The 20,390-nt window shown below is 31.2% G+C and overlaps 2 protein-coding genes and 1 long non-coding RNA gene across 3 annotated transcripts; 2 read left to right on the forward strand and 1 right to left on the reverse strand.

Moving 5' to 3' along the window:
• The first annotated feature begins 2,784 nt into the window (after positions 1-2,784).
• Positions 2,785-4,523, forward strand: LOC128281666 (uncharacterized). The gene is made up of 2 exons (XR_008271918.1): positions 2,785-2,864; positions 3,375-4,523. It is a non-coding gene; the product is annotated as an uncharacterized LOC128281666 (long non-coding RNA).
• Positions 4,524-5,298: 775 nt separating this feature from the next.
• LOC108461512 (65-kDa microtubule-associated protein 5) lies at positions 5,299-15,711 on the reverse strand. The gene is made up of 11 exons (XM_017761375.2): positions 15,353-15,711; positions 15,017-15,223; positions 13,493-13,738; positions 13,187-13,402; positions 10,781-10,936; positions 10,523-10,682; positions 10,054-10,205; positions 8,411-8,498; positions 6,321-6,394; positions 6,165-6,239; positions 5,299-5,757 (listed from the first exon to the last, which is right to left on the reverse strand). The coding sequence occupies exons 1-11, from the start codon at positions 15,425-15,427 to the stop codon at positions 5,509-5,511; spliced, it is 1,698 nt and encodes a 565-aa protein (XP_017616864.1). The 5' UTR covers positions 15,428-15,711; the 3' UTR covers positions 5,299-5,508.
• Positions 15,712-16,518: 807 nt separating this feature from the next.
• On the forward strand, positions 16,519-18,820 carry LOC108464529 (cysteine proteinase inhibitor 6-like). Its single transcript, XM_017764879.2, has 3 exons — positions 16,519-17,081; positions 17,560-17,705; positions 18,441-18,820. The coding sequence occupies exons 1-3, from the start codon at positions 16,640-16,642 to the stop codon at positions 18,576-18,578; spliced, it is 726 nt and encodes a 241-aa protein (XP_017620368.1). The 5' UTR covers positions 16,519-16,639; the 3' UTR covers positions 18,579-18,820.
• Positions 18,821-20,390: the final 1,570 nt, after the last annotated feature.

Raw genomic sequence — 20,390 nt, forward strand, 5'->3', positions numbered from 1 at the left:
CATTACATTGCTGATACCATGTTCCAAACATGGTCTTACACTGGCTCTTATATCATGGCCGATGCTATGTTCCAAACATGATTTTACATTGACTCTCATATCGTGGCCAATGCCATGTCCCAGACATGGTCTTACACTAACACACATATCACCCGAAGGTCATGGCATGGATATCCAATCTATTCCTAGGTTCAACCGGAAATTTACCACATTAATTTCATCATGCATTATTCATAATCATATTCAACAATATTATGCAAAATCGATTATTCAACACATAATAGCGATAAAGTTGCCTTACTTACGTACAACTTAACTCGGTACACAAAAAATGGGCGACTAGTTGGATTTAGTCTACTTGCTCGGCCTTTCTCCGGTCTAGGTTCGGATTTCATATTTTTTGATCTAAAATGATAAAAATTCACTAATTTAATCATCATATTAATCAATGCATTTCATAATTCATATTTTGGCAAAATAACTATTTTACCCCTAGACTTTCACAAAATTACTATTTTACCCCTAGGCTCGTAAATGGATTTTTATCAAATTTTCTCACTAACCAAGCCTAGATGAATTATTTTTATATTAGAAGCAGCCCGCAATTCCCATTATATCACACATTTACCACATAATTTATAACTTATGCAAAATGGTCCTTAGTTAGGATTTCCATGAAAAGTACTTCACAAAAGTTGTTTGTTTAACAACCAAGATTCATTTTCTTCCATAAAAATTCAGCAAAAAACATGAATACTCTCTTGGAAAAACCCTAAACTTTCAACCATTTTGCAAAATAGTCCCCTCATTAGCTAGATTATGCTACAAGGGTCCCAAAAGTACAAAACTTATCAAGAAAAGTCATCAAGATCACTTACTTATGAGAGAACTTAATGGCTGAAAATTTCAAGCTTTCAAGACCCCTTTTTTGCTGAAAATTTTGGTGGAGAAGAGATGAAGAGAAAAAGATGATAGATTTTCCTTATTTTATTTTATTCTAGTTAAATTGGTCACCAAATTTCACCAAATTTTGACTTTTTTTTATTTTCTTTGTCCCTATGGCCGGCCATGCCATTAATAGCTCTTTAAATACCCTTAATTTTAGTTCTCTAGCTATTTGACACATTTAGCTAATGAAATAAAACTTTTGTCCCTTATGCGATTTAGTTCTTTTTCGCAATTGAGCATTCAATCACTAAAATTATTTCACCAAAAATTTTCATGCACTTATATAAACATGCTATAACACATAAAATAATATTAAAAATAATTTCTTCGACCTCGGGTTAGTGGTTCTGAAACCACTATTCCGACTAGGCCCAAAATCAGGCTATTATATAGGCTCTTTTACAACCTTAGAAAATACACCTATTAAAGATTAGAAATCATAATACTTTTGGAGAATTTCGTGTTTATGTTTTAAGGGTTCTTTGTTTTTAGGTTTTGGGGTTTAGTTTTATCTTCATCTTTTATACTCTTCGTTCTTTTGCCATTATAGTAAAATTATCTTTACTTGTGGTTTTTTATCCTCTTTGGAGGAGTTTTTCCATGTTAAATTTATCTGTTTAATTTCTTAATTTCTTCCGCTATTTTTACTTGTTCGTTGCTTAATCAAGTTGATCCCCATAAGTTTTTGTGGCTCAACTAAAACCTTCTCAATTTAATTAATTCGTGATATGAAAGAGATTAAACAAAGAGACTTCTACAGGATATGTGTTCAAAAAATTAAGCTCTCAATGAAATAAAATGTGAGTGATAAACTCTTAGAGAATATTTACAAGATAAATGAAAGAATAAGGGTTTGAATACTTTTCTCTTGATCTTGATGCTTAGATATCTTAAAAGTGTATTTATAACAAGGAACAAGTTTTTGAATGTTTATGACCATTAGGGATGAATTCTAGCTGTTGGAAGTATTAATTTTAGGCTTAAAAATTTTCACTGCAACGTATGTCTTGAGACTTTGCAAGATGTCTTGAGATAAGATTAAAAAATAGTCATACATATCCGTTGACAGGTCATGTCTCGAGATATAAATAGTGTGCCTCGAGATAATTTGCCAATTGCCTCTAGACATACTGCACAATGTCTCAAGACAGGAAGCTCTCTGAACTAGATTTTTGCTCCGAAATTTTCATGTCTCAAGACTTGCAACCAAAGTCTCTTAAAAAACATTTTAAACGCGTTAGAACAATCTGATATTAACCCAAAAACATTTAGATAAATTAAAACACATTTAAATTTTTTTGAGTATTTTGCAAAACACTTTAGTATTTAGGATATATAATACATATAAAATTTATTTTAAATGTTGTTATATCAAAAGCTTGGAACATCAAAACTAAACAAATTTTATACAATTCTATATAATTTTTTGATTTTTTGTAAGGACTCGATTCTTATTAGTGTTAGAAAAGTCAATTCAGACCGAAAATTTTAAGTTGAGTTATATGAGAAGTTTAATCGAGAAAATTATGAGTTAAATACAAGATTTAAAAATGGATTAGCTAGTAATTAAATTTATTAAATCATTAAATAAATAGTATAATGATTAAATTGCATAAATGTGAAGAATTGATTAAGTTTTGTGTGAGTCCTTATTAAGCAATTAAACCATGGCCTTAAGATAATTTAGCCATTCACAAAATAATGATAGTGGATGCTGTGGATCACATCCATTAAATCCCACTTGGTTAATCATGAATAAATATTAACCATTGATTAATCAATGTTGAAAGTGGAAGAGAGAAAAACCATTAACATTGGTTTTTCCTCCTCCATTTTATCTTATTTCATCGTTCAAGTTAGGAAGAAAAGAAAATTTTGTTTAGCCTCTTTTCCATTGCCGAACCAAAAATCCATAGGTAAGAAATGTTTTCCTTTCAAAATTTTGATGGATTTTCATTATATGATAATAGATATTAGTGACCCATTAATTAAATTAATGAATTAGTAAATTTAGATATAATTTTTCCATGAAAAGTAAGCTTGAGAAAGTTGGGTTTAAAGGTTTATATTCAGAAAAGTTAGTATGATTTAAAATTATAGAGGAATAAGTTAGTATTGTAGTAAAAGTCTTAAATTAAGCTTGAGTTAATCTTAAATTGCATACTTAATTTTTATGACATCAGGGATCAAACTGAATGGATTGAAAGCTGTTAGAAAATTATATCATGAATTGAAAGTTAGAGGTCCCTATACTATATTTGTTAAGTTAGATTTAGATTTAATCTGATAAATAGTAAGTTACGAGTGTTTTGAATATCAAGACATGAAAGGACTAAAGTGAATTAAATGCATACATGTTTGATTTTGTTAGCTTTGTGTTGAATTGTATAATTGACAATGTTTCCGTAATATATTATCGAACATAGCTAAAGATGACACCGAAATGTCGAAAAGCAAAGGGAAAGCTAAAACCGTTCACAAATATTTATCCTGGTTTGTGCTATCATAACATCAACTTACAATTGGATAGGCAATTAATATAATCAAATAATATTACTGTCAATGACAATATGTGGTACGCATTAATTTGATCAATTGAGATGATTGGGTTATGTACACCTATATGCGTTGTGGTTATATGGTTGCATCATGTTAATGATATGTTATTTTGAATTGTTATGCTCAATAATTGTTGATAAAGAATAATGTCTTAGTAACGGTATCAAATAGAGTTACGAGTATAGTTGACATGCTATAAGATTAAATATACAGAGATACTTCGGTTTATACCTATGAGCACTGGGCGCGTATTACTTCAAACATTTTGACAAGTGACGGGCACACATTACTTCAATTTTTATTGATAACCGTTGAGTGCATTTTACTTTAGACGTACCAATGAGCACTGGGTGCATTACAAGTGTGTTGGAAGATTAATTCGTGTATTCGTTCTTGAATCCAAGTCAATCAATAAAGGTTGAAAAGAGTAGATAAAATAAACTAATATAATTGATAATTAAGTATGTTTAAGCAGTGTAAATGAATTTGAATTATGAAACATGAAACGAGATGCTAATATCCTAGGGATGCACCGATAATTCTAATATCCGGTAAAGTAAATGAATACCTTGAGGGTGTTTAGATAAAATAAATAAGATGATGTAACACGTGTTTAAGGTTGTTATTATAAGTTTAGTATTTTAGGTTTATTTCATCTTATGCTTTTCAATTTAACGTTAAGTACGTATTGGTTTCAAATTATGTTATATTATTCAGCGAACAGCTATATTTGTTTTCGTGTATAGGTCTCTAACCTGAAACCTTAGCTCAGAAAATCAATTAGCTCTCTATTGTGTATGACGTATACCTAGGTCGGTTGATTTTGTTATTTAAGTTGATATTTTGATATGGATGGTGACTTGTCCTATAAAGTTTATTACGCATGCTTATACAAGTTTGAATTTACTAATTTATAAATACACATGTTTGGTTTCATTAATTGATTTATTCGTTATGCTATTGTTCACTTTGCTTTGGCAATGTAATTTTCTGGGTTTGATTTTTTTTTAATGAAATTTGAGTTTAATGGTTTGGTGGTCTCTTGTAAAACTTCATGTTTGTTTAGCAAAATTTTATCCATTGAAAGTCTGCAAAGTTCTTTTTCAAATATAGTAAGAAAGGAAGAAGCAGGACTGACCCCGCCAGATGCTGCTCAACAGCTTTTGCTTTTAGTTTCATCTGTTCTATCTGCTTCTTCTTTAGCAAAACTAACTACAAAAGAACCGGCAAAACAATCCATCGATTTACCCAAATTCTATTGCTCAAATTGGTTTCAAACCCAAATTCCATCTAAAACTCATAGTGGGAACCCTGAAATCATATTAGAACACAAATGAAGAAAACCCCACAAAAGAGAAACCCAATTTTTATTATTTCTAGTTTTATATTATATATATTTAAAATATTTATGCAGTTTTATATATTTATTCGAATTTTTAAAAATTATTACTAAATTTATATAATATGTAAAAATTAAGGACTAAAATTATTATTATACCAATTTTTATGCTACCACCTCACCCTCCCCTTCAATAGTTAAGGGCATTTAACAAAAAAGGACGATATAAAAAAAAAGAAGAAGAAGAAGAAGCAAAACAAAACAAATCCACTTAGTTGAGTGACCAATTTAAAAAAATTCATAGTTAAATGACCAAAATAAACAGCCCATAGTTGGGTGACCTATGGTGTAGTTTACCCATAAAAGTATAAAACTTAATCAAATTTTGCTATAGTTTTGATCCTTCTAAACTATCATATATATATGTACACAACTAGTATAAAAAAAGGATATATATAATACATGCACAGATTATCATATATCTATATAAAAGCGTCTTTCATGTCATACAATAAAGAAAAAAAAAAACCATCCCTAATCTCAAGTAAAAAATGTAAGAAAATGACTGGGAGAAAGAGTTCCAACTTCTGTTGTGAATCATTTACGAGGGGTGTCCTAAAACCAGGGTTAAGGCAAAGGCAAAGGCAAAGGCAAAGGCAGTCCTAATTGCCCCGAGACATGGGATCATCCTTAGGGAGGGCAACGAAATTTAATGGTATTACATTGTTAACCCTACCAGTTTCTCTACGTTCCTTTAAGTTTGAAACACCATGCTTACCTGATGGAGTAGAAACACGGCGAGAGGTTGGTGTTCCAACCATGGCATTGGTCTGAGCCAACGGCTTTTTTGGTCTTGAGCCAAAGAGTGCCTCTTGTTCTGCTGCAAATTGTTCTTGCAGCCGTTTTTGCTCCTGAAAGATAGAGCAAAATCAATCAAATGAACAAAGATCAGCAGATACCTTCATGATATACAATGACACATTGTGAGAATTGGAATAAAGGCTAGTTCATGCCACAGCCATATCCCCATAGCAAGTTGAATAACATTTGATCACATGACAAGCTACGTATTGCTATCAGGACTCGAGGATGAATGTCGCATCCAAATATGTATCTCTTTATTCAGACACAAGAACTCAAAAAGGACCAGCGATGTTAATTAGGATTGAGTGGCAATGATGTAGATGAGATGAGGTAGCTTTTCATTCATGCTTTACAAATCAATATGTAATTTTTTTTGTTGGGGAAAGGGGCAGGGGGATAGGTTTAACATTGACAAGTTATCATCCTGATTAAATAGTAAAATTCACAATCATACCCGAGATCTACGCTTTTCATCCTCTCTTGCCTGACGTAACATGGTATACTCCGCCAACATATCTAAGAGTGAAGCCTGCAATAATAAACCAGTTTTGAGATAAACAATCAAAACCAACTAAAATTTTAAACAAAACACAAATCATAAGCCACTTACCTTGTCATACAGAAAAGGGATTCCTTTCTCAAGCTCCCAAGCTTTTACTTTTGCAGTCAAATGTTCAACAATAGCTATCCAACAAAAAGAAGATTAAGTATTATTATATGACGGACATTAAGCACTAAAAATTATGAATACAATCACCAATGCAAAGCTATCTTTCGGTAAAGTTTCATAAACTTTTAAACAATAGTCAAAATTTTCAATATGATTCTCTTTAGGTCATAGACAGTCCGTGAAATTATCATGTTGTCAATGCAGTTCAAGATAAAGCACTTATGCACACAGTTATAAACATCATAAATGTGTCGTGGACCTATAGATAGGAACAAACAATGGCAACTTTGGTTCTTTTAAAGCTTCACTATTAGCAATTAAAACCAAATATACGCAGGCAGTAAAAGCCAATATGCACAGCGGCAGTCAATAAATGTCTGCATCATATGCCCCCAGGCCTCCAGTTTCTTATCCAGAGATGCAATCACTAGAGTTGATAAGTATCACCATTATTTCATACTTGGCAATAATTCAGTTATTATTTGTGGATCCTTCTCAGAAATTGGTTTGACTCAAAAAAAAAAAAAAAAAAATCCCTCAAATTAGACTTGTTTGGTGTTGAGTCGAGTTTGAGCTATTGAGCAAGTCAAATTCGAGTACCTTAATGCTTGATTAGAGTATCACACGAGTTTGGTTGAGGTCTTTTACCTTTTAACTATACTGGAAAATCTCATTTCAAACTGGAGCTTAAGCTCAGAAATAAATAATAAAATTTGAAGTTGAGCATGAAAATTGAGGGCATTAAGTAAAAGAGCCTAATCGAACAAACTCAAGTAGTTCAAATTTTTATCTTGAATTGAGATCTAATTTTAGAAGTGAAACTTGATTAAACTCAAATCAAGTTTCGAAGCTTTGAATTTCAAGTCAAGCTCAGATCAGCTCAATTAATCGCCTGACCTTAGCATAACATTCCAACTAGGAGCACCAGTTAACTCTAGAAAATTCTGGTCTTTAGAATTAGGAAGAGAGTTCTTAAAAGACTGAAAAATTACTTTGGAATTTACTGGTCACAAGGAAAATCTGGTGAGGCTGAAAGCAAACATTGTGTAGAAATATTTGCCAGACTTTCCTTCCTCATACCACTTTATAGGTTCCCCCCAGCTTGTATACAAGATGTGCTCAACACATTTACATAGGGATGCGATATGAAACTCCAAAGACCCTCAAAATACGTGAAAAATGCTTAGAAAAAATTAAACATACCAATGTAAGACACATACTTGTATGCGATACACACCTGAGTCAGAATAATACAGCATAAACTTCAAGTAAAAAAATAATAATGCAGTCCTTTAAGAAGCTTTGAGGATGCAGGGGAAAAAATTTAAAGCTACAGATTTTAATCAATGCTGGAATGTATCATAAAAGAAGTCACAGAACAAATTACAGCAAGCAAATTATTTAAACCACATCAACAGGACAAGCATAACTAGGGGTGAGCAAAAACACTGTCCAAATCGGAAACCGACTTGAACCGAGATATTTGGACATTCTAGAATGCAAGTTCAAAAACCACGGTTACACAAAACCAAACCAAATTCTATTTTTATTAATACATTATTAATTTTAATTTTTATGATATAAAATAAATATTTTATATTTAAAATAGTGAAAATATTTTAAAATTATTGTTTATTGGAAATATTTATGAAAAAGACCTTGAAATTTTGTCAAATAATATTCAAAAGCCATAAAACAAAGCTCATTTTATAAAAATAAGTCTAAAATATAAAAAAAAAAGTTAATATGGAAAAACCGAGAACCAAACCGAATTATGATGGATGCTTCAAAAAATCTAAAAAACCCGACAGAACCAAACAGATATCACCCAGTTGCCTACTCATTGAAAAGTAATATAAATGAATCAAATGCATGATAATGGTAACATTTATACAAAGAAACAGCCAGCATATAAGCAAATCAATTAAATCTTGCATTGCAATAAAGCATGCTTTCTATTTAACAAAGGAGATTAAGTTAATATGTACAGAAACCTACGTCAAGATGTAAGATTACTACTAGAAGCTTACATGGCAATTTGCTGACTAGAATGCGAGCTTTCTCTGCACGTTTCAGATTTTTGTGCACTCCTCTTCCTGCACTATACCGGTTCTCATCCTGTATAAAAGAAAAATAATAAAAATAAAATTGCATATAAGAAAAATGAAATTATAGCTCCAAAGTCCAAAATAGACATCAATAATTTCCACCACACAGATAGCAAACTACCAAAGCATTTCACTGGTTAAAGCAATTTCAAAGAGGAAAACTGATTCAGTACTATCTCTAGGATAATTTATTTAAATTATATACTCCATTGACTCTGTGAAAATTTGATTGTCTAATATAGTATAAAGTAGCTAGTTATTAATATTAGAAGAAATGACAAAACAAAATTATTATTAATTTTTCTTCAAAAAACAATAAATATGAATTTGAATTAGAAAAAATTTTAAGAAATGTAAGGCCAGCCAAATGTTGCCAAGAGCACAAGGTATTCTAGGCACTAGAACCCTTTATATTACTCAAAAGGCAAGGTGTGGAAAAAGCAATTGCTGCAGACGAGGCAATATATATAAATTTGTGTTTTTATGTGTGACCATGTACATATAAATTAGCTTAAGATATGATAGCAAACACTAACAACTGGTCCCTTTTATCTAAAAATCATGCAAAAATTTTTTAATCTTTCATTGGCCAACACACATGATTTCCTAATGGTCCTTGTTATTGAATACACATGCACTTGATCAGATTCATTTACACCTCGCCAGAGATCTATATGCTTTTGTTGTCTAATGTTCAGGTGCAATGCATAGTCCGGTCTAGGCCCATGCCTTGGCAATGCTGGGCTACCTGTTCTAGAACATGACAGCAGTCCTGTCTGCAAAAGAAAATATGAAACTGCTACCCATTCTAGAACATGACAGCAGTCATGTTTGCAAAAGAAAATATGAAACTAAGGCATGCATATTTAAAAATCATTGTTGTCATGAGGACAAAGGTGCAATCTAGGCACTAGATCCCACATATTGCCAAGGTTAAATACACAGAAATACTTACCGAAGTGAAGAGCAGTTCAATACAAAATTTTATTCTTCTTTCATTGGTCAATATACATGGTTTCCTTATGATTCCATGTCCATATGTTAAATGCTCAGATATTGAGAAGTGGAGGGTTTGATCTATCTCCTTTCTTACTAGTAAAGTTATAGTTAATGATTTTTAAAAAGAAAGAAACTAAAGAGATTTTATGCAAGTTTTTTGCACTCATAGCCTCACAAAAAAGTGCGCTTGATCAAATGCATCTCATCCAAAAGGGTCTAAACTCTACAGATGCTTTTGTTGTCTAATGCAAGGAAGTTAACTCTGTACAGGTACCACCCGTACCAGCAGGAACATCCCGTTCTAGTAGTAAATGGGAACAACAAAAATACCGATAAATCCGAAACAGTAAATTGAAATACATTGGTACCAATATGTACCAAAACAAAAATGGTACGTCCACAAGTATAATACCAACTACCTTGGTCTAATGCACCTAGGCACACACCGAAGAACACTGTTAAAAAGCATCTTTGATGCAGGCAAAGTAAGGATCTCAAAATAAAAATTCTTTTGAAAACTTAATGCTGCAGAAAACATTCTAATAGTTTCTCAAAAAAAGATTTACCTTTTCATAGTCATCAAGCCATTTTTCCTCCTCAGATGCATGTTTCCATTTATCTACCTTGTCCAAAATATCCTTCCGGCTTAAAGCTTCCTGTTTGGCTTTTGCAATCTGATCATCCATGCTTGAAAGTAGATTGGACAGATCAACATTATCTGCAAATGCATGTTGGCGAATACTAATCACATAACATATCAACAAAATATTTTCACATGAACAATTCAACCCATTATTGCAAAAAGAAAACGAAATTTACAAAAGGAAATGAATTTTTCAAAAGAAGATGAACATAGCACCAAAGATGCCAAAAAGAAAACTCAGATAGTTATTACGTAAGACAAACTGTGGGACTCTAGAAATTAAATCAATATATGAAATGAAGATTGCCTGCTTATTGAAATGAAAACAAAAAATACATTAAATAGTTTCAAGAAGATAGGGATAATTTAGAAAAAAGTTCAGTTGGTAGAACCAGATTCTATGAGGTTGATAAGAATCTGCCGTGCTGCATCACTGTTTACGTCAACATGAACTCCTCTATAGATCTCCTCAAGTTCATTTTGCCTCTTCAATACCAACTCTTTCATTTTACTAGCCTTCAGCACATTCAAACTTTGAACTTGAAGATCAACCTGGACGTAACAATGAATGTTCAACATTAAGAGGAAAGTACAATAATCTTGGAACATTGACAATTCTATTTTTTTTTTTTTTTAAAAAGGGGGGCAACCTGCTCAATGATATCTAGACCAAGGGATCCTTGTCTCAGGACCTCATCAACTGACGAAGAAATTAAGGAAGTAACATGCTCAAATCTCTTTCGCTCATCAGGTGGTGTGTCAAGGAGATCCCATAGTTCTATCAAAGTGCTCCCAAGACATTGAAGCTACACATAAAACAAAATGAAATTAAGAATAAAGATTTAAAGAAGTCCACATACCAACATATAAATGCAAGAATAGAAATAATCAATCCTCAGGCAAACTGAAAAAGAACTCGAAGTTGTTACCTTACAGAAAGAACCTCAGTTATCAGCATCTCTTAATTACAAGAAAAAAAAATACAGATGAAAAAATATTATAAACAAGATAATAATCCCGGTAGAACAGAGTGTATTGACCATAAATATGTTTCCATACCCGTTATTTCCATGAAAATTACTTACCGAACAGAACAGCTAAAATGAAGACTGTTCTACCATATTTCCTCGATAATTCCATGTTATGACATGGAATAGTTTAAAAGTCTTTCATGTACTGGAAAAAAATAGTTGTCTTTCAGCAACCGACATAAAGATATTCAAGAAAAACAAGAGTCAATGCATTATAGAGCTAGTCTTGAAAGCTAACCACTTAAATTTGAAAACTAATTTTCAACTTTTAAGAACTTGCAAGGGAGACCTCTTGGCCAACGACTTAACTTTTAAAGTATGAAGCAACCAACTGTACAAAGTAATCTACAATTCTGCCATCTGTTCCAATTCTTAGGAGCTGTTCTTCTCCCAAGCTATACATGTTATAATCTAACAAACTAGGAACACCTAAACAAAGCAGTTTTTCTGTCCATATAACAGTTCCCTACATAAGTTCCATAGCAGCTGAAAAACAGAGGGTGTTCCTTCTCAATAACTTTTGAACTTATTGAAGATCAAGGGAAAAGTAAAAACATCCTTGTTGAAAAGCTATACACGTTATCAGCCTAAACCTAGGGACACCTAGACAAATCAGCTTTTATGATTGTATGGTGTATTCCTGGTGAACTTGCGCAACAGCTAAAAATGGAGGATGATCCTTCTCAATAACTATTGAACTTACAGAAGATTGAGATAAAACATCCTGGCTCTTCTAAACAAAGCAATTCCATCAATAAAATTGATCACGATATGAAAGTTGCGAATACTTGAGCGCTTTAAGAACTAATCAAATTATTTAATTGAAATCAATTATAGTACAGCAATCCATGCAGGCATCAACAAAGCAAATATGATACTGGGAAAAGAAACATCCCAACTGAGACTCTCTTGGAACATTAAAATGCTATAAAACACTTTAGTTTTTCCCATCCTACAAATTCACTCTCAACAAAAGCACCAAAAGGAAGTACTTGGTCAGTAAGAAATTCATTTCCTCAAGCAGAATGATTAACCAACTAACATATATACACTAGAGAAATTGTAAATTTCTTTTACACCAGTTTAGTTTAATTTCAATGATGTTTAATTACCCAGACCCAGTGCTTTTTAGGGCACAATAAGCACGCAAGGCACTAGAACCCTTACACTGCTTGAGGTCAAAAGGAAAGTATTCGCTTGAGTAAAATAAGGTGCAAAATGTGTGTCCGTATATCTACAAAATTTGCTTAAGATATAAAGAGTGATCCACTTTTCTCCACAAAACAGGCAAATTTTTCCTCTTTTTCTTTCTCTTTTTTTTTTTTTTTTTCCAATATGCAGAGTTTGTCTATGGTCTCAAGTTTGTTGATGAACACTCAAATATTGAGAAATAAAGACTTTGATATTGTTCTCTTTTTTTTTTTCTTTTTTTCTTTTTTTACTATTAAAGGTGAAAATAAGACAAAATGCAAGAGAACTTTAAAGCAATCTTTTTTGCATCTAACACCTCAAAAGGAAAGGCAATTGATCAAATGCACCTAGCTAGAAAATATCAAAGGTGCTTTTGTTGTCTGGCAGTGCATCTTAGTATGCACCTTGACAAAACTGCTCAGACCTTATTAAGTAAGCAACTCCTTGAGATTCTGACTTATAAATAAGATTTAGTGTGGAACAAAATTTTGTGCAATACATGATAAGCAAAAGTTCCTTCCAAATACTGGACATGATTTTAGTTTTACCAAAGAGCAGAAAGCCAATTAATTTTTCATGATTCTAGTCCTTTATAACCATTTGCTCATTGCTACATACGATTGCAACATCTTTCCATCTCAAAACTCCAAAACATTCATCATAGCAGAAATATTGAAGTGAAGGAAAGAAAAATTATATTGACCATTAGGCAAGAGTAAGCAGCAATAGTTAGACATGTATATGCATAAGCATATAAATCTAGGGGCATCTACTTATGGAGACATGCAATGTGCCAATACATGAAAAATATTGATTAAATCCCCAAAATGTCACCTTTTGTAACCGTTTTTGCTTCTCTTGCTGCAGTGAATTGACCACACCTGTCAATTTAGCAAGAGTATCATTGCTGATGCTCCTTGATTGACCATTTGCAGAATCAATCAAGCTCGAATGAATGCCACTAACTGTCTTCAAGAAATCAAAGGACATCACCACTGACAACTCATGAATCATACTAATGTGGCTGTCAACTTTCTGTAGCCTGATAATCTGCAGATTCAGTAAAAAGCATAAAAACCAGTGGAATAGGCAAGCCAAAGCACTATTAATACAGCTTAAAATCCAGACAGTAGTTATCACCTTCTCATTCTGAAGCTCCTGTAGATGAGACTTAAGCTCCCCTAGTTTCTTGACAGTCAAATCACGCTCATCTACTTGTGGATCAGAAGACATCATAGACTGGCCATTGCCAGCTATTTCTGCACATATCTTTGCAATCTGTGATTGTGTTTCAGTAAATTCCTTCACTCTTTGCTTCTTCTTCGACCTCAACTCCTCCAAAACAGGTCTTATATAAGATATTTGATGCTTGAGAGTGCCCTTTCCCTTCTCAAATTGCAGAAATAAGCCACATCAACAGAAAATATAAAGGGAAAAAACAGAAATTAAATAGCAGATATATCCTAAGGTAGTAGCTAATGTACACTTTCTCATAATGAATTTTAGACATATAAGGGCTGGTTATACAGATCATATTGCACTAAGTGTTCACTATATCCTCAATAAACTCTTAAAAGCAAAGACCAGTTGTAGTTCCCATCCATGTCTTACACAATTTTACACATAAAGGGCCATCTTTCAAATGATATAACAATTAGTCTCAGACATTTCCTTTTCTTCTATCCAAGACAAATAACAAAAAAGCACTTCATGTGTTGAGATTTAAGAATGTAGCAGAAATCCCAAACAGTCTTAAAGCAGATACTTGCTGCTTGAGCGCCATTTTACTACTCAAATTGCATAAACGAGACAAATCAAAAGATGGTATGCAGCATAAAAATTGTAAACCATTTAGAACTTAGATACTTCACAGTTCACAAGAATGTAAACTGTTGACTACAACATATTACAAACTATCGCACAAATGCTAATGGGCCAAAGCGACACATAATAAGGAATTCAATAGGGAAACATAAAGCAAATATATACACTAAGATGTTAATGGACCATTTTTTTATCCTGGTGGCCATACAGTTTTTCATTTTTCACACAAACATGAAGCATTTTCTACTATAAGAAAAATACTAACAACAAACAAACACAATGGTTGCCGCTTTAGCTACTTTCTTTAACTATTTGCTTTTGCTTCTTAAAAGGCCGGTGAAAAGAAAAATTATAAACTAAATAAATAAAAACTAAAAAATACATAACTAAAAGGTAACACTAATCATAGCATAACTCTATATATATGCAAGTAAACTTATGCCTTTTGTCTTAAAAAATTAGTATAATTTTATAAATTATTATTATTAACTTTTGATCCAAAGCAACAACACAACGTAACATTAGAAAATGCAAGCTTTAGTGCCTGAAATAAAGGGATTTAAGTTGCGGTAGGAGTCTCTCATAGACTCATTTGCATCACCTTTATAGCGGTTGTGGACATGAATGGTATTATGATCCATTGCGATAAATATCAACCTTGACGTTACATCACAAAATGAAGATCGCCAAAAACGCAACCTAACGTTAAATGCTCTGCCTTTTATTCAATATTACATTTTTTTTGTTTCTTAAAACTATCTAAATTGAAGTGATTTGTGTAAACAACTACAATTCCATAACAATAATAATGTTAGAAAGAGAAAAGAAAAATGAACAAACCCTTGAGAAGGAGAAGGAATGCTCGCCGAGGGAGGAGACGATTTTGGCGATTTCGGATTCAAATTGAGCCAAAGAGTTATGCAAATCGGCCTTGCACTTTCTTGTCATTTCAACTTTTCTTCTATAAATATTCAAGCATTCTTGCTCCAATTCCAAAAGCATCTTATCTCTTTCTCCATCACTTTCCCCTATTTCATCCCATATTATCTAAGTATAAAAATAAAAATAAAAAAAAACTGTTAATTTGACTATCTTAGTAAAAATATCCAAAAAGAGTACAAAAATTCCAAAAAATAAAAAAAAAAGAAAAATTAAGTAAGAGATGAAGAACAAAACCTGTAATTCTTGAAGGAGAGAAGCGCAAGTGGTCTGGGAACGAGAAGGAGATAGAGACGGCGGCAACGTTGTCATTCTTTGGGGGGGAAACAAAACAAGAAGAATCAATGAAAAGCTAGAAACCCTAAGAAAATAACAAAAAAAATGAAATTTGAGGAATTGAAATGCAAAGCAAAATGGAAGCGTTACGAATCGGAGTTTTGAATTTTTGTTTTTTTTTTTTTATAAGGAAGGATTTATGGGGGGTTTTGTTTTTATTTTCACATTTCTGATTTGTTTATCTTTCTTTCTTTGAGAGAAATTTTCTGATTTGTTTTTTAAATGCAATGATTTGATTTTTGTTAGAAAAGATTTTATAGTGAGAGAGAAAAGAGTGAGAAAATGAAAAACAACAGAAAAGAGAAAAAAAAAAAATTTATTTCCTTCGGGACAGAGGAGCGGTACGAAATTTTGAGTTGTTTTGGCGCGAAAATCCAAGCCCTTATTTTATTTTTTCCACTTCATTTTATTTTTCTGAATATTTGTCAAATATTTATATATAAAATGCTCTATATTTTTTAAAAATAGTTTTTCTATATATATTATTTAAAAATGCTATATATTTTTAAAAATAGTTTCTTTATATATAAATTATTTAATAAAAATATTTTTATTTAATTTATTTTTGTTTTAAATATCAATATTATATAAATACTTAAAAACAAGCTATTATAAAATACTAATTAATATTTTAGCATAATATAAATATCGTAAAATATAGCATTGAAAGATTAAAAACATAAATTGTATGGTGTATTTTTTTAATATAAGTTATTTTTATATTTTTTTTATACAATGCTTAAACTTATTCATAATTCTTTTACAATGTTTAAATAAAAGGATAATAAACTTTAATTATTTGACACCAAATTATCATGTACTAATTATAATATAATATCAATAGAGTTAAAACTCATTCTACAAAATTACATTAAATTTTTAAATGTATTATTTTATTTATTTTTCATAAATGTCAAAAATAATTATAATAATTATTATTATCATTATTATCATCATTGAGTTAATGTCCAAATTACGTTATTTATTCCAAAAAAAAATACGTTATCATTCTTTGTCTTTTTTTATCATTGCTTAACTATTAAGCAAAAGTATTTTATTTCAACTGACACGTGCTACTCACGTGTCAAATTTTTGCGGCAAAAAGCCGAAAGGCCGAAGCTTCGATCCAAATTCACTATAAAAATTCCCCCAATTTGTTCCCCGGAAAAGTTCTCAGTTTCCACCCAAATGCAAAACCCCAGATTTCTGTTCTCCCTTTTGTTTTCTATATTGATCTCAATTCTGTTCTTCAACAATATAATCGCTGAATCAACCTTCTGCCCTGAAACAATGGCGACAACCACTACTTTGGGCGGAGTCCACCCTTCCCAAGGCTCCCAAAACAGCGTCGAGCTCGAAAACCTAGCACGCTTTGCCGTCGACGAGCACAACAAGAAAGAAAATGCAATGGTGGAGTTTGTGAGGGTTGTGAAAGCAAGCGAGCAAGTTGTGGCGGGGACACTTCACCATTTGACGGTGGAAGCTGTCGACGCCGGCAAAAAGAAGCTTTATGAAGCCAAAGTTTGGGTTAAGCCTTGGATGAATTTTAAAGAATTGCAGGAGTTTAAACATGCTGGTGATGCTGATGGTTCCGCTTCTTTTACAGCTTGTGATCTTGGTGCCAAGAAAGGTTGTTGAGCTTTTTCTCTTTTTGTTTGATTACTTTTTTTAGGAGATTACTGGGTTTTCTTTAAAATGATGATCCGTTGATTGCTGAAAGCGGATTAAAATAGTAGAGTTTGATTTTTCTTTCTTTCTTTTTGAGATGGGTTTTTTAAACAACGAATTTTAATTTTTGTGAATGTATTAGAATATTTTTAATTAATTTTTACTCTAAAACTAGGTTTTTATTGATGATATAGTGTGTAGATATGCTAGATATATTAACACTGATAGGAAATCAAATATAATTACTTTTGTATGAATTTTTTAGTGTTTAAACCCCAAAAAAATGAACAAAAATAAGAAAGCAATATCAAACATCGGCTAATTGCATAAGAGAGAAATTCTATATTAATATTGGTTTTGAAGTCCCAAGAAAATTGTTAATCTCTTACGTATAGTTTTATTTGAAACTTCATTGGGAATTTATATTAAATTATGTTCAGATGTCCATGGACCAATGCTGCAAGCGGTGGCCACAAATGATCCCGTAGTTCAGGATGCTGCGGATCATGCTGTGAAGACCATACAACAGAGATCCAATTCCCTTCTGCCTTACGAACTTAAAGAAATAGTTCATGCCAACGCTGAAGTAAGCACCAATCTGTTCCCATTTCCTCGAATCTTTGTCATGTTTTACCATAATTGGCATGTGATTTGGTTATTTTAACTGCATCCCATTTAGTGTGATGTTTGAGATTCTTATGGAAGTTAGAGCATAAGTTCTTTATATCCGGATACGAGTATGAGAATATGATCCTTCACCCCAAATACATGTGTATGATATTGGCATCCAATTATGAGTAACATAGAGCTGGTTGCTGCTCTTGTCAACGTGTTTATTCTTTCCTTTATGCATCTTTGTATGCATATAAGTCGTGTGTTTGATTGAAAATGAAAATGTGTTACAGGAGAATGTGTCATACAATGTTATATAACTATGTGTATGTGTTTATTCTGTATCCCTATCCAATCCATAACCGAACATGGGCTTGAAAATATGACCTTCCAAAGAACTTTCGAGTATATTGAACGTACTTGGGCATGATACATACTCAGATCCGATACTCATACCAAAGCCTGAGTACCATAGAAGAATGGTGTCATCTAAGTTCTGGTCACCTCACACTAGCTTCTGGTTCATTATATTTTGTACTGTGAAAACTCTAGATTCTACTTGAAAATCTTGCTCATCTTTCAATGTGTTAAAGATTTGATTCGTTGTCCAAGAACTAAAAATCAATCAACCTAGTTGACAATCAACATATGATTGAACAACTGCAAAATCAGTTTCATTCGGGTGCTAAGTGTTTGAGTATGCAAATAGGTATTGGAAGATTTTGCAAAACTGAACATGGTTCTTAAAGTGAAGAGAGGAGACAAGGAAGAGAAGTTCAAGGTGGAGGTACACCATAAGAACGAAGGGACTTACCATCTGAACCACATGGAGCAAGATCACTCTTGAAAGTTAATGGTATGGTAAAACTGTTAAAGAGTTTGAATCTTAATATGATGATATGACTATAAAAATAGTGTGAACCTTGTATCATGTGCTTATCTTTACTCCTGTTGTAGAACTTATGTTGTAAGAATGTTCGGGGAACATACAAGAATAACATGTCTTTGTATTATGTGTTAACCTTTTGGAATACAGTGCAGACCTTTGGAATTTACAGTGCTATAGATTTATGTTTGACGGTGTGCGAATTCTTCTTGTTTTTTTTAATACCTGTTTATATATGCATATTTGGATTTGGACACGAGGATGTGATCTGATATCTTCCAAAAGGAACTCTAAATACATTGAAAAATGAATTCCTTTTACAAGGAGAGAGTTATATTAGTACAAGCCAGGGTAATATTTCATGTGTTGCCAACACTTGAATATGAGTAGGCCCGACAATTGGTGTTAGATTTGTGAATTTTATAAAATTGGTTGTAATTATTTGTTACTTAAATTATTTAGATTTATTTGGTACTTAAAATTTTAACCTTAAGCTTTTCTAAACTTTGTAACTTATACGTATTTGGTATTTAATTTCTTTTACTTAGTTTAAAATGTACTTTTAGTCCCTTTACTTAAAACTTACAAACTTAGAAATTAATGTCTGAAATTGATCTTCAATCAAATTCATATGAATGGCTGTTAAATTGACAAAATTTAATATAAATTATCAGATTAGATTAAAATTTCAAAATTTTAAATTAAAAACTTGAGTGAGTGATTTTAAATTTAAAAACTTAAAGAGTGATTTTAATATCTTAAAGTATTAAAATTAGCAATGATTAGATTAAACTTTTAAATTAAAAAATAAAGAGTGATTTTAATTTCTTAAAAGTATTTTAACCTACTAAAAAATATTATAATATTAATATTTAAAAATAATATGTTGCTTACATATAAAATTTTAATAAATGAAAAAATAGAAGTATTATTAAATTAAAATTAATATTTTTCAAAAAATAATATAAGCGGGTAAACTTATTGCACGTGCTGTATTCAATTTATATTATAAATAAAAATTAGATTATCTTATTGCAAGTAAAATCTTCAAAGAGAAATAGTATTAATAATAAAAGAAAAGAAAATAAGATTTTGTCTTAGTAATTCTTTTATCAAATCTTATAATACTCATAATAAACAACCATGAAGGAAATTCCTACCCTTTTCTTTTACTACTACTATGGATTAATTTAGTATTGTTTTAGTATTGTTGTTTAGAGAAAGTGCTTTAAAGAAAAATATGATTTATTACTTTCAGATTTTTAACATTGTTGTAAAAAGCTGCAGTTGAAAATTAAGATGATCATAATTATTTGAGTATAATATTAGATTCATTTAGATAAAACATCAAAATAATAATTATTTAATGTAATTAAAATAAACTTAGAATTATTTTTAAAAATATTTAAGAATGTTATGTTGTTTATATGAAAAATTTTAATAAATGAAAAAATACAGAATTATAATACTAATTAAAGATAAAAATATTTAAAAATAATATAGACAACTTAAAATTGAACTTATTTAATTATTTATAACCTCAAATAAGGATAAAGTATATTAGTACTTGATGCAATCCCATAGATAAAATGGTATTATATTGTAAGCATTAAATTCATCATAAAAAATGAGATTAGAAGTCCAATTAAATTAGTTAAATTTGGGCAAGCCTTTTTAATCTTACTATAATTTATTTCAAACCATCTTTAGTGACAGTGAAATTTAATTCATGCCTTAAAATCTCTATCCCCAAACTCTTCTGTTTTCTTGCTT

This window comes from Gossypium arboreum, chromosome 10 (assembly GCF_025698485.1).
Source record: "Gossypium arboreum isolate Shixiya-1 chromosome 10, ASM2569848v2, whole genome shotgun sequence".
NCBI lineage: Eukaryota > Viridiplantae > Streptophyta > Magnoliopsida > Malvales > Malvaceae > Gossypium > Gossypium arboreum.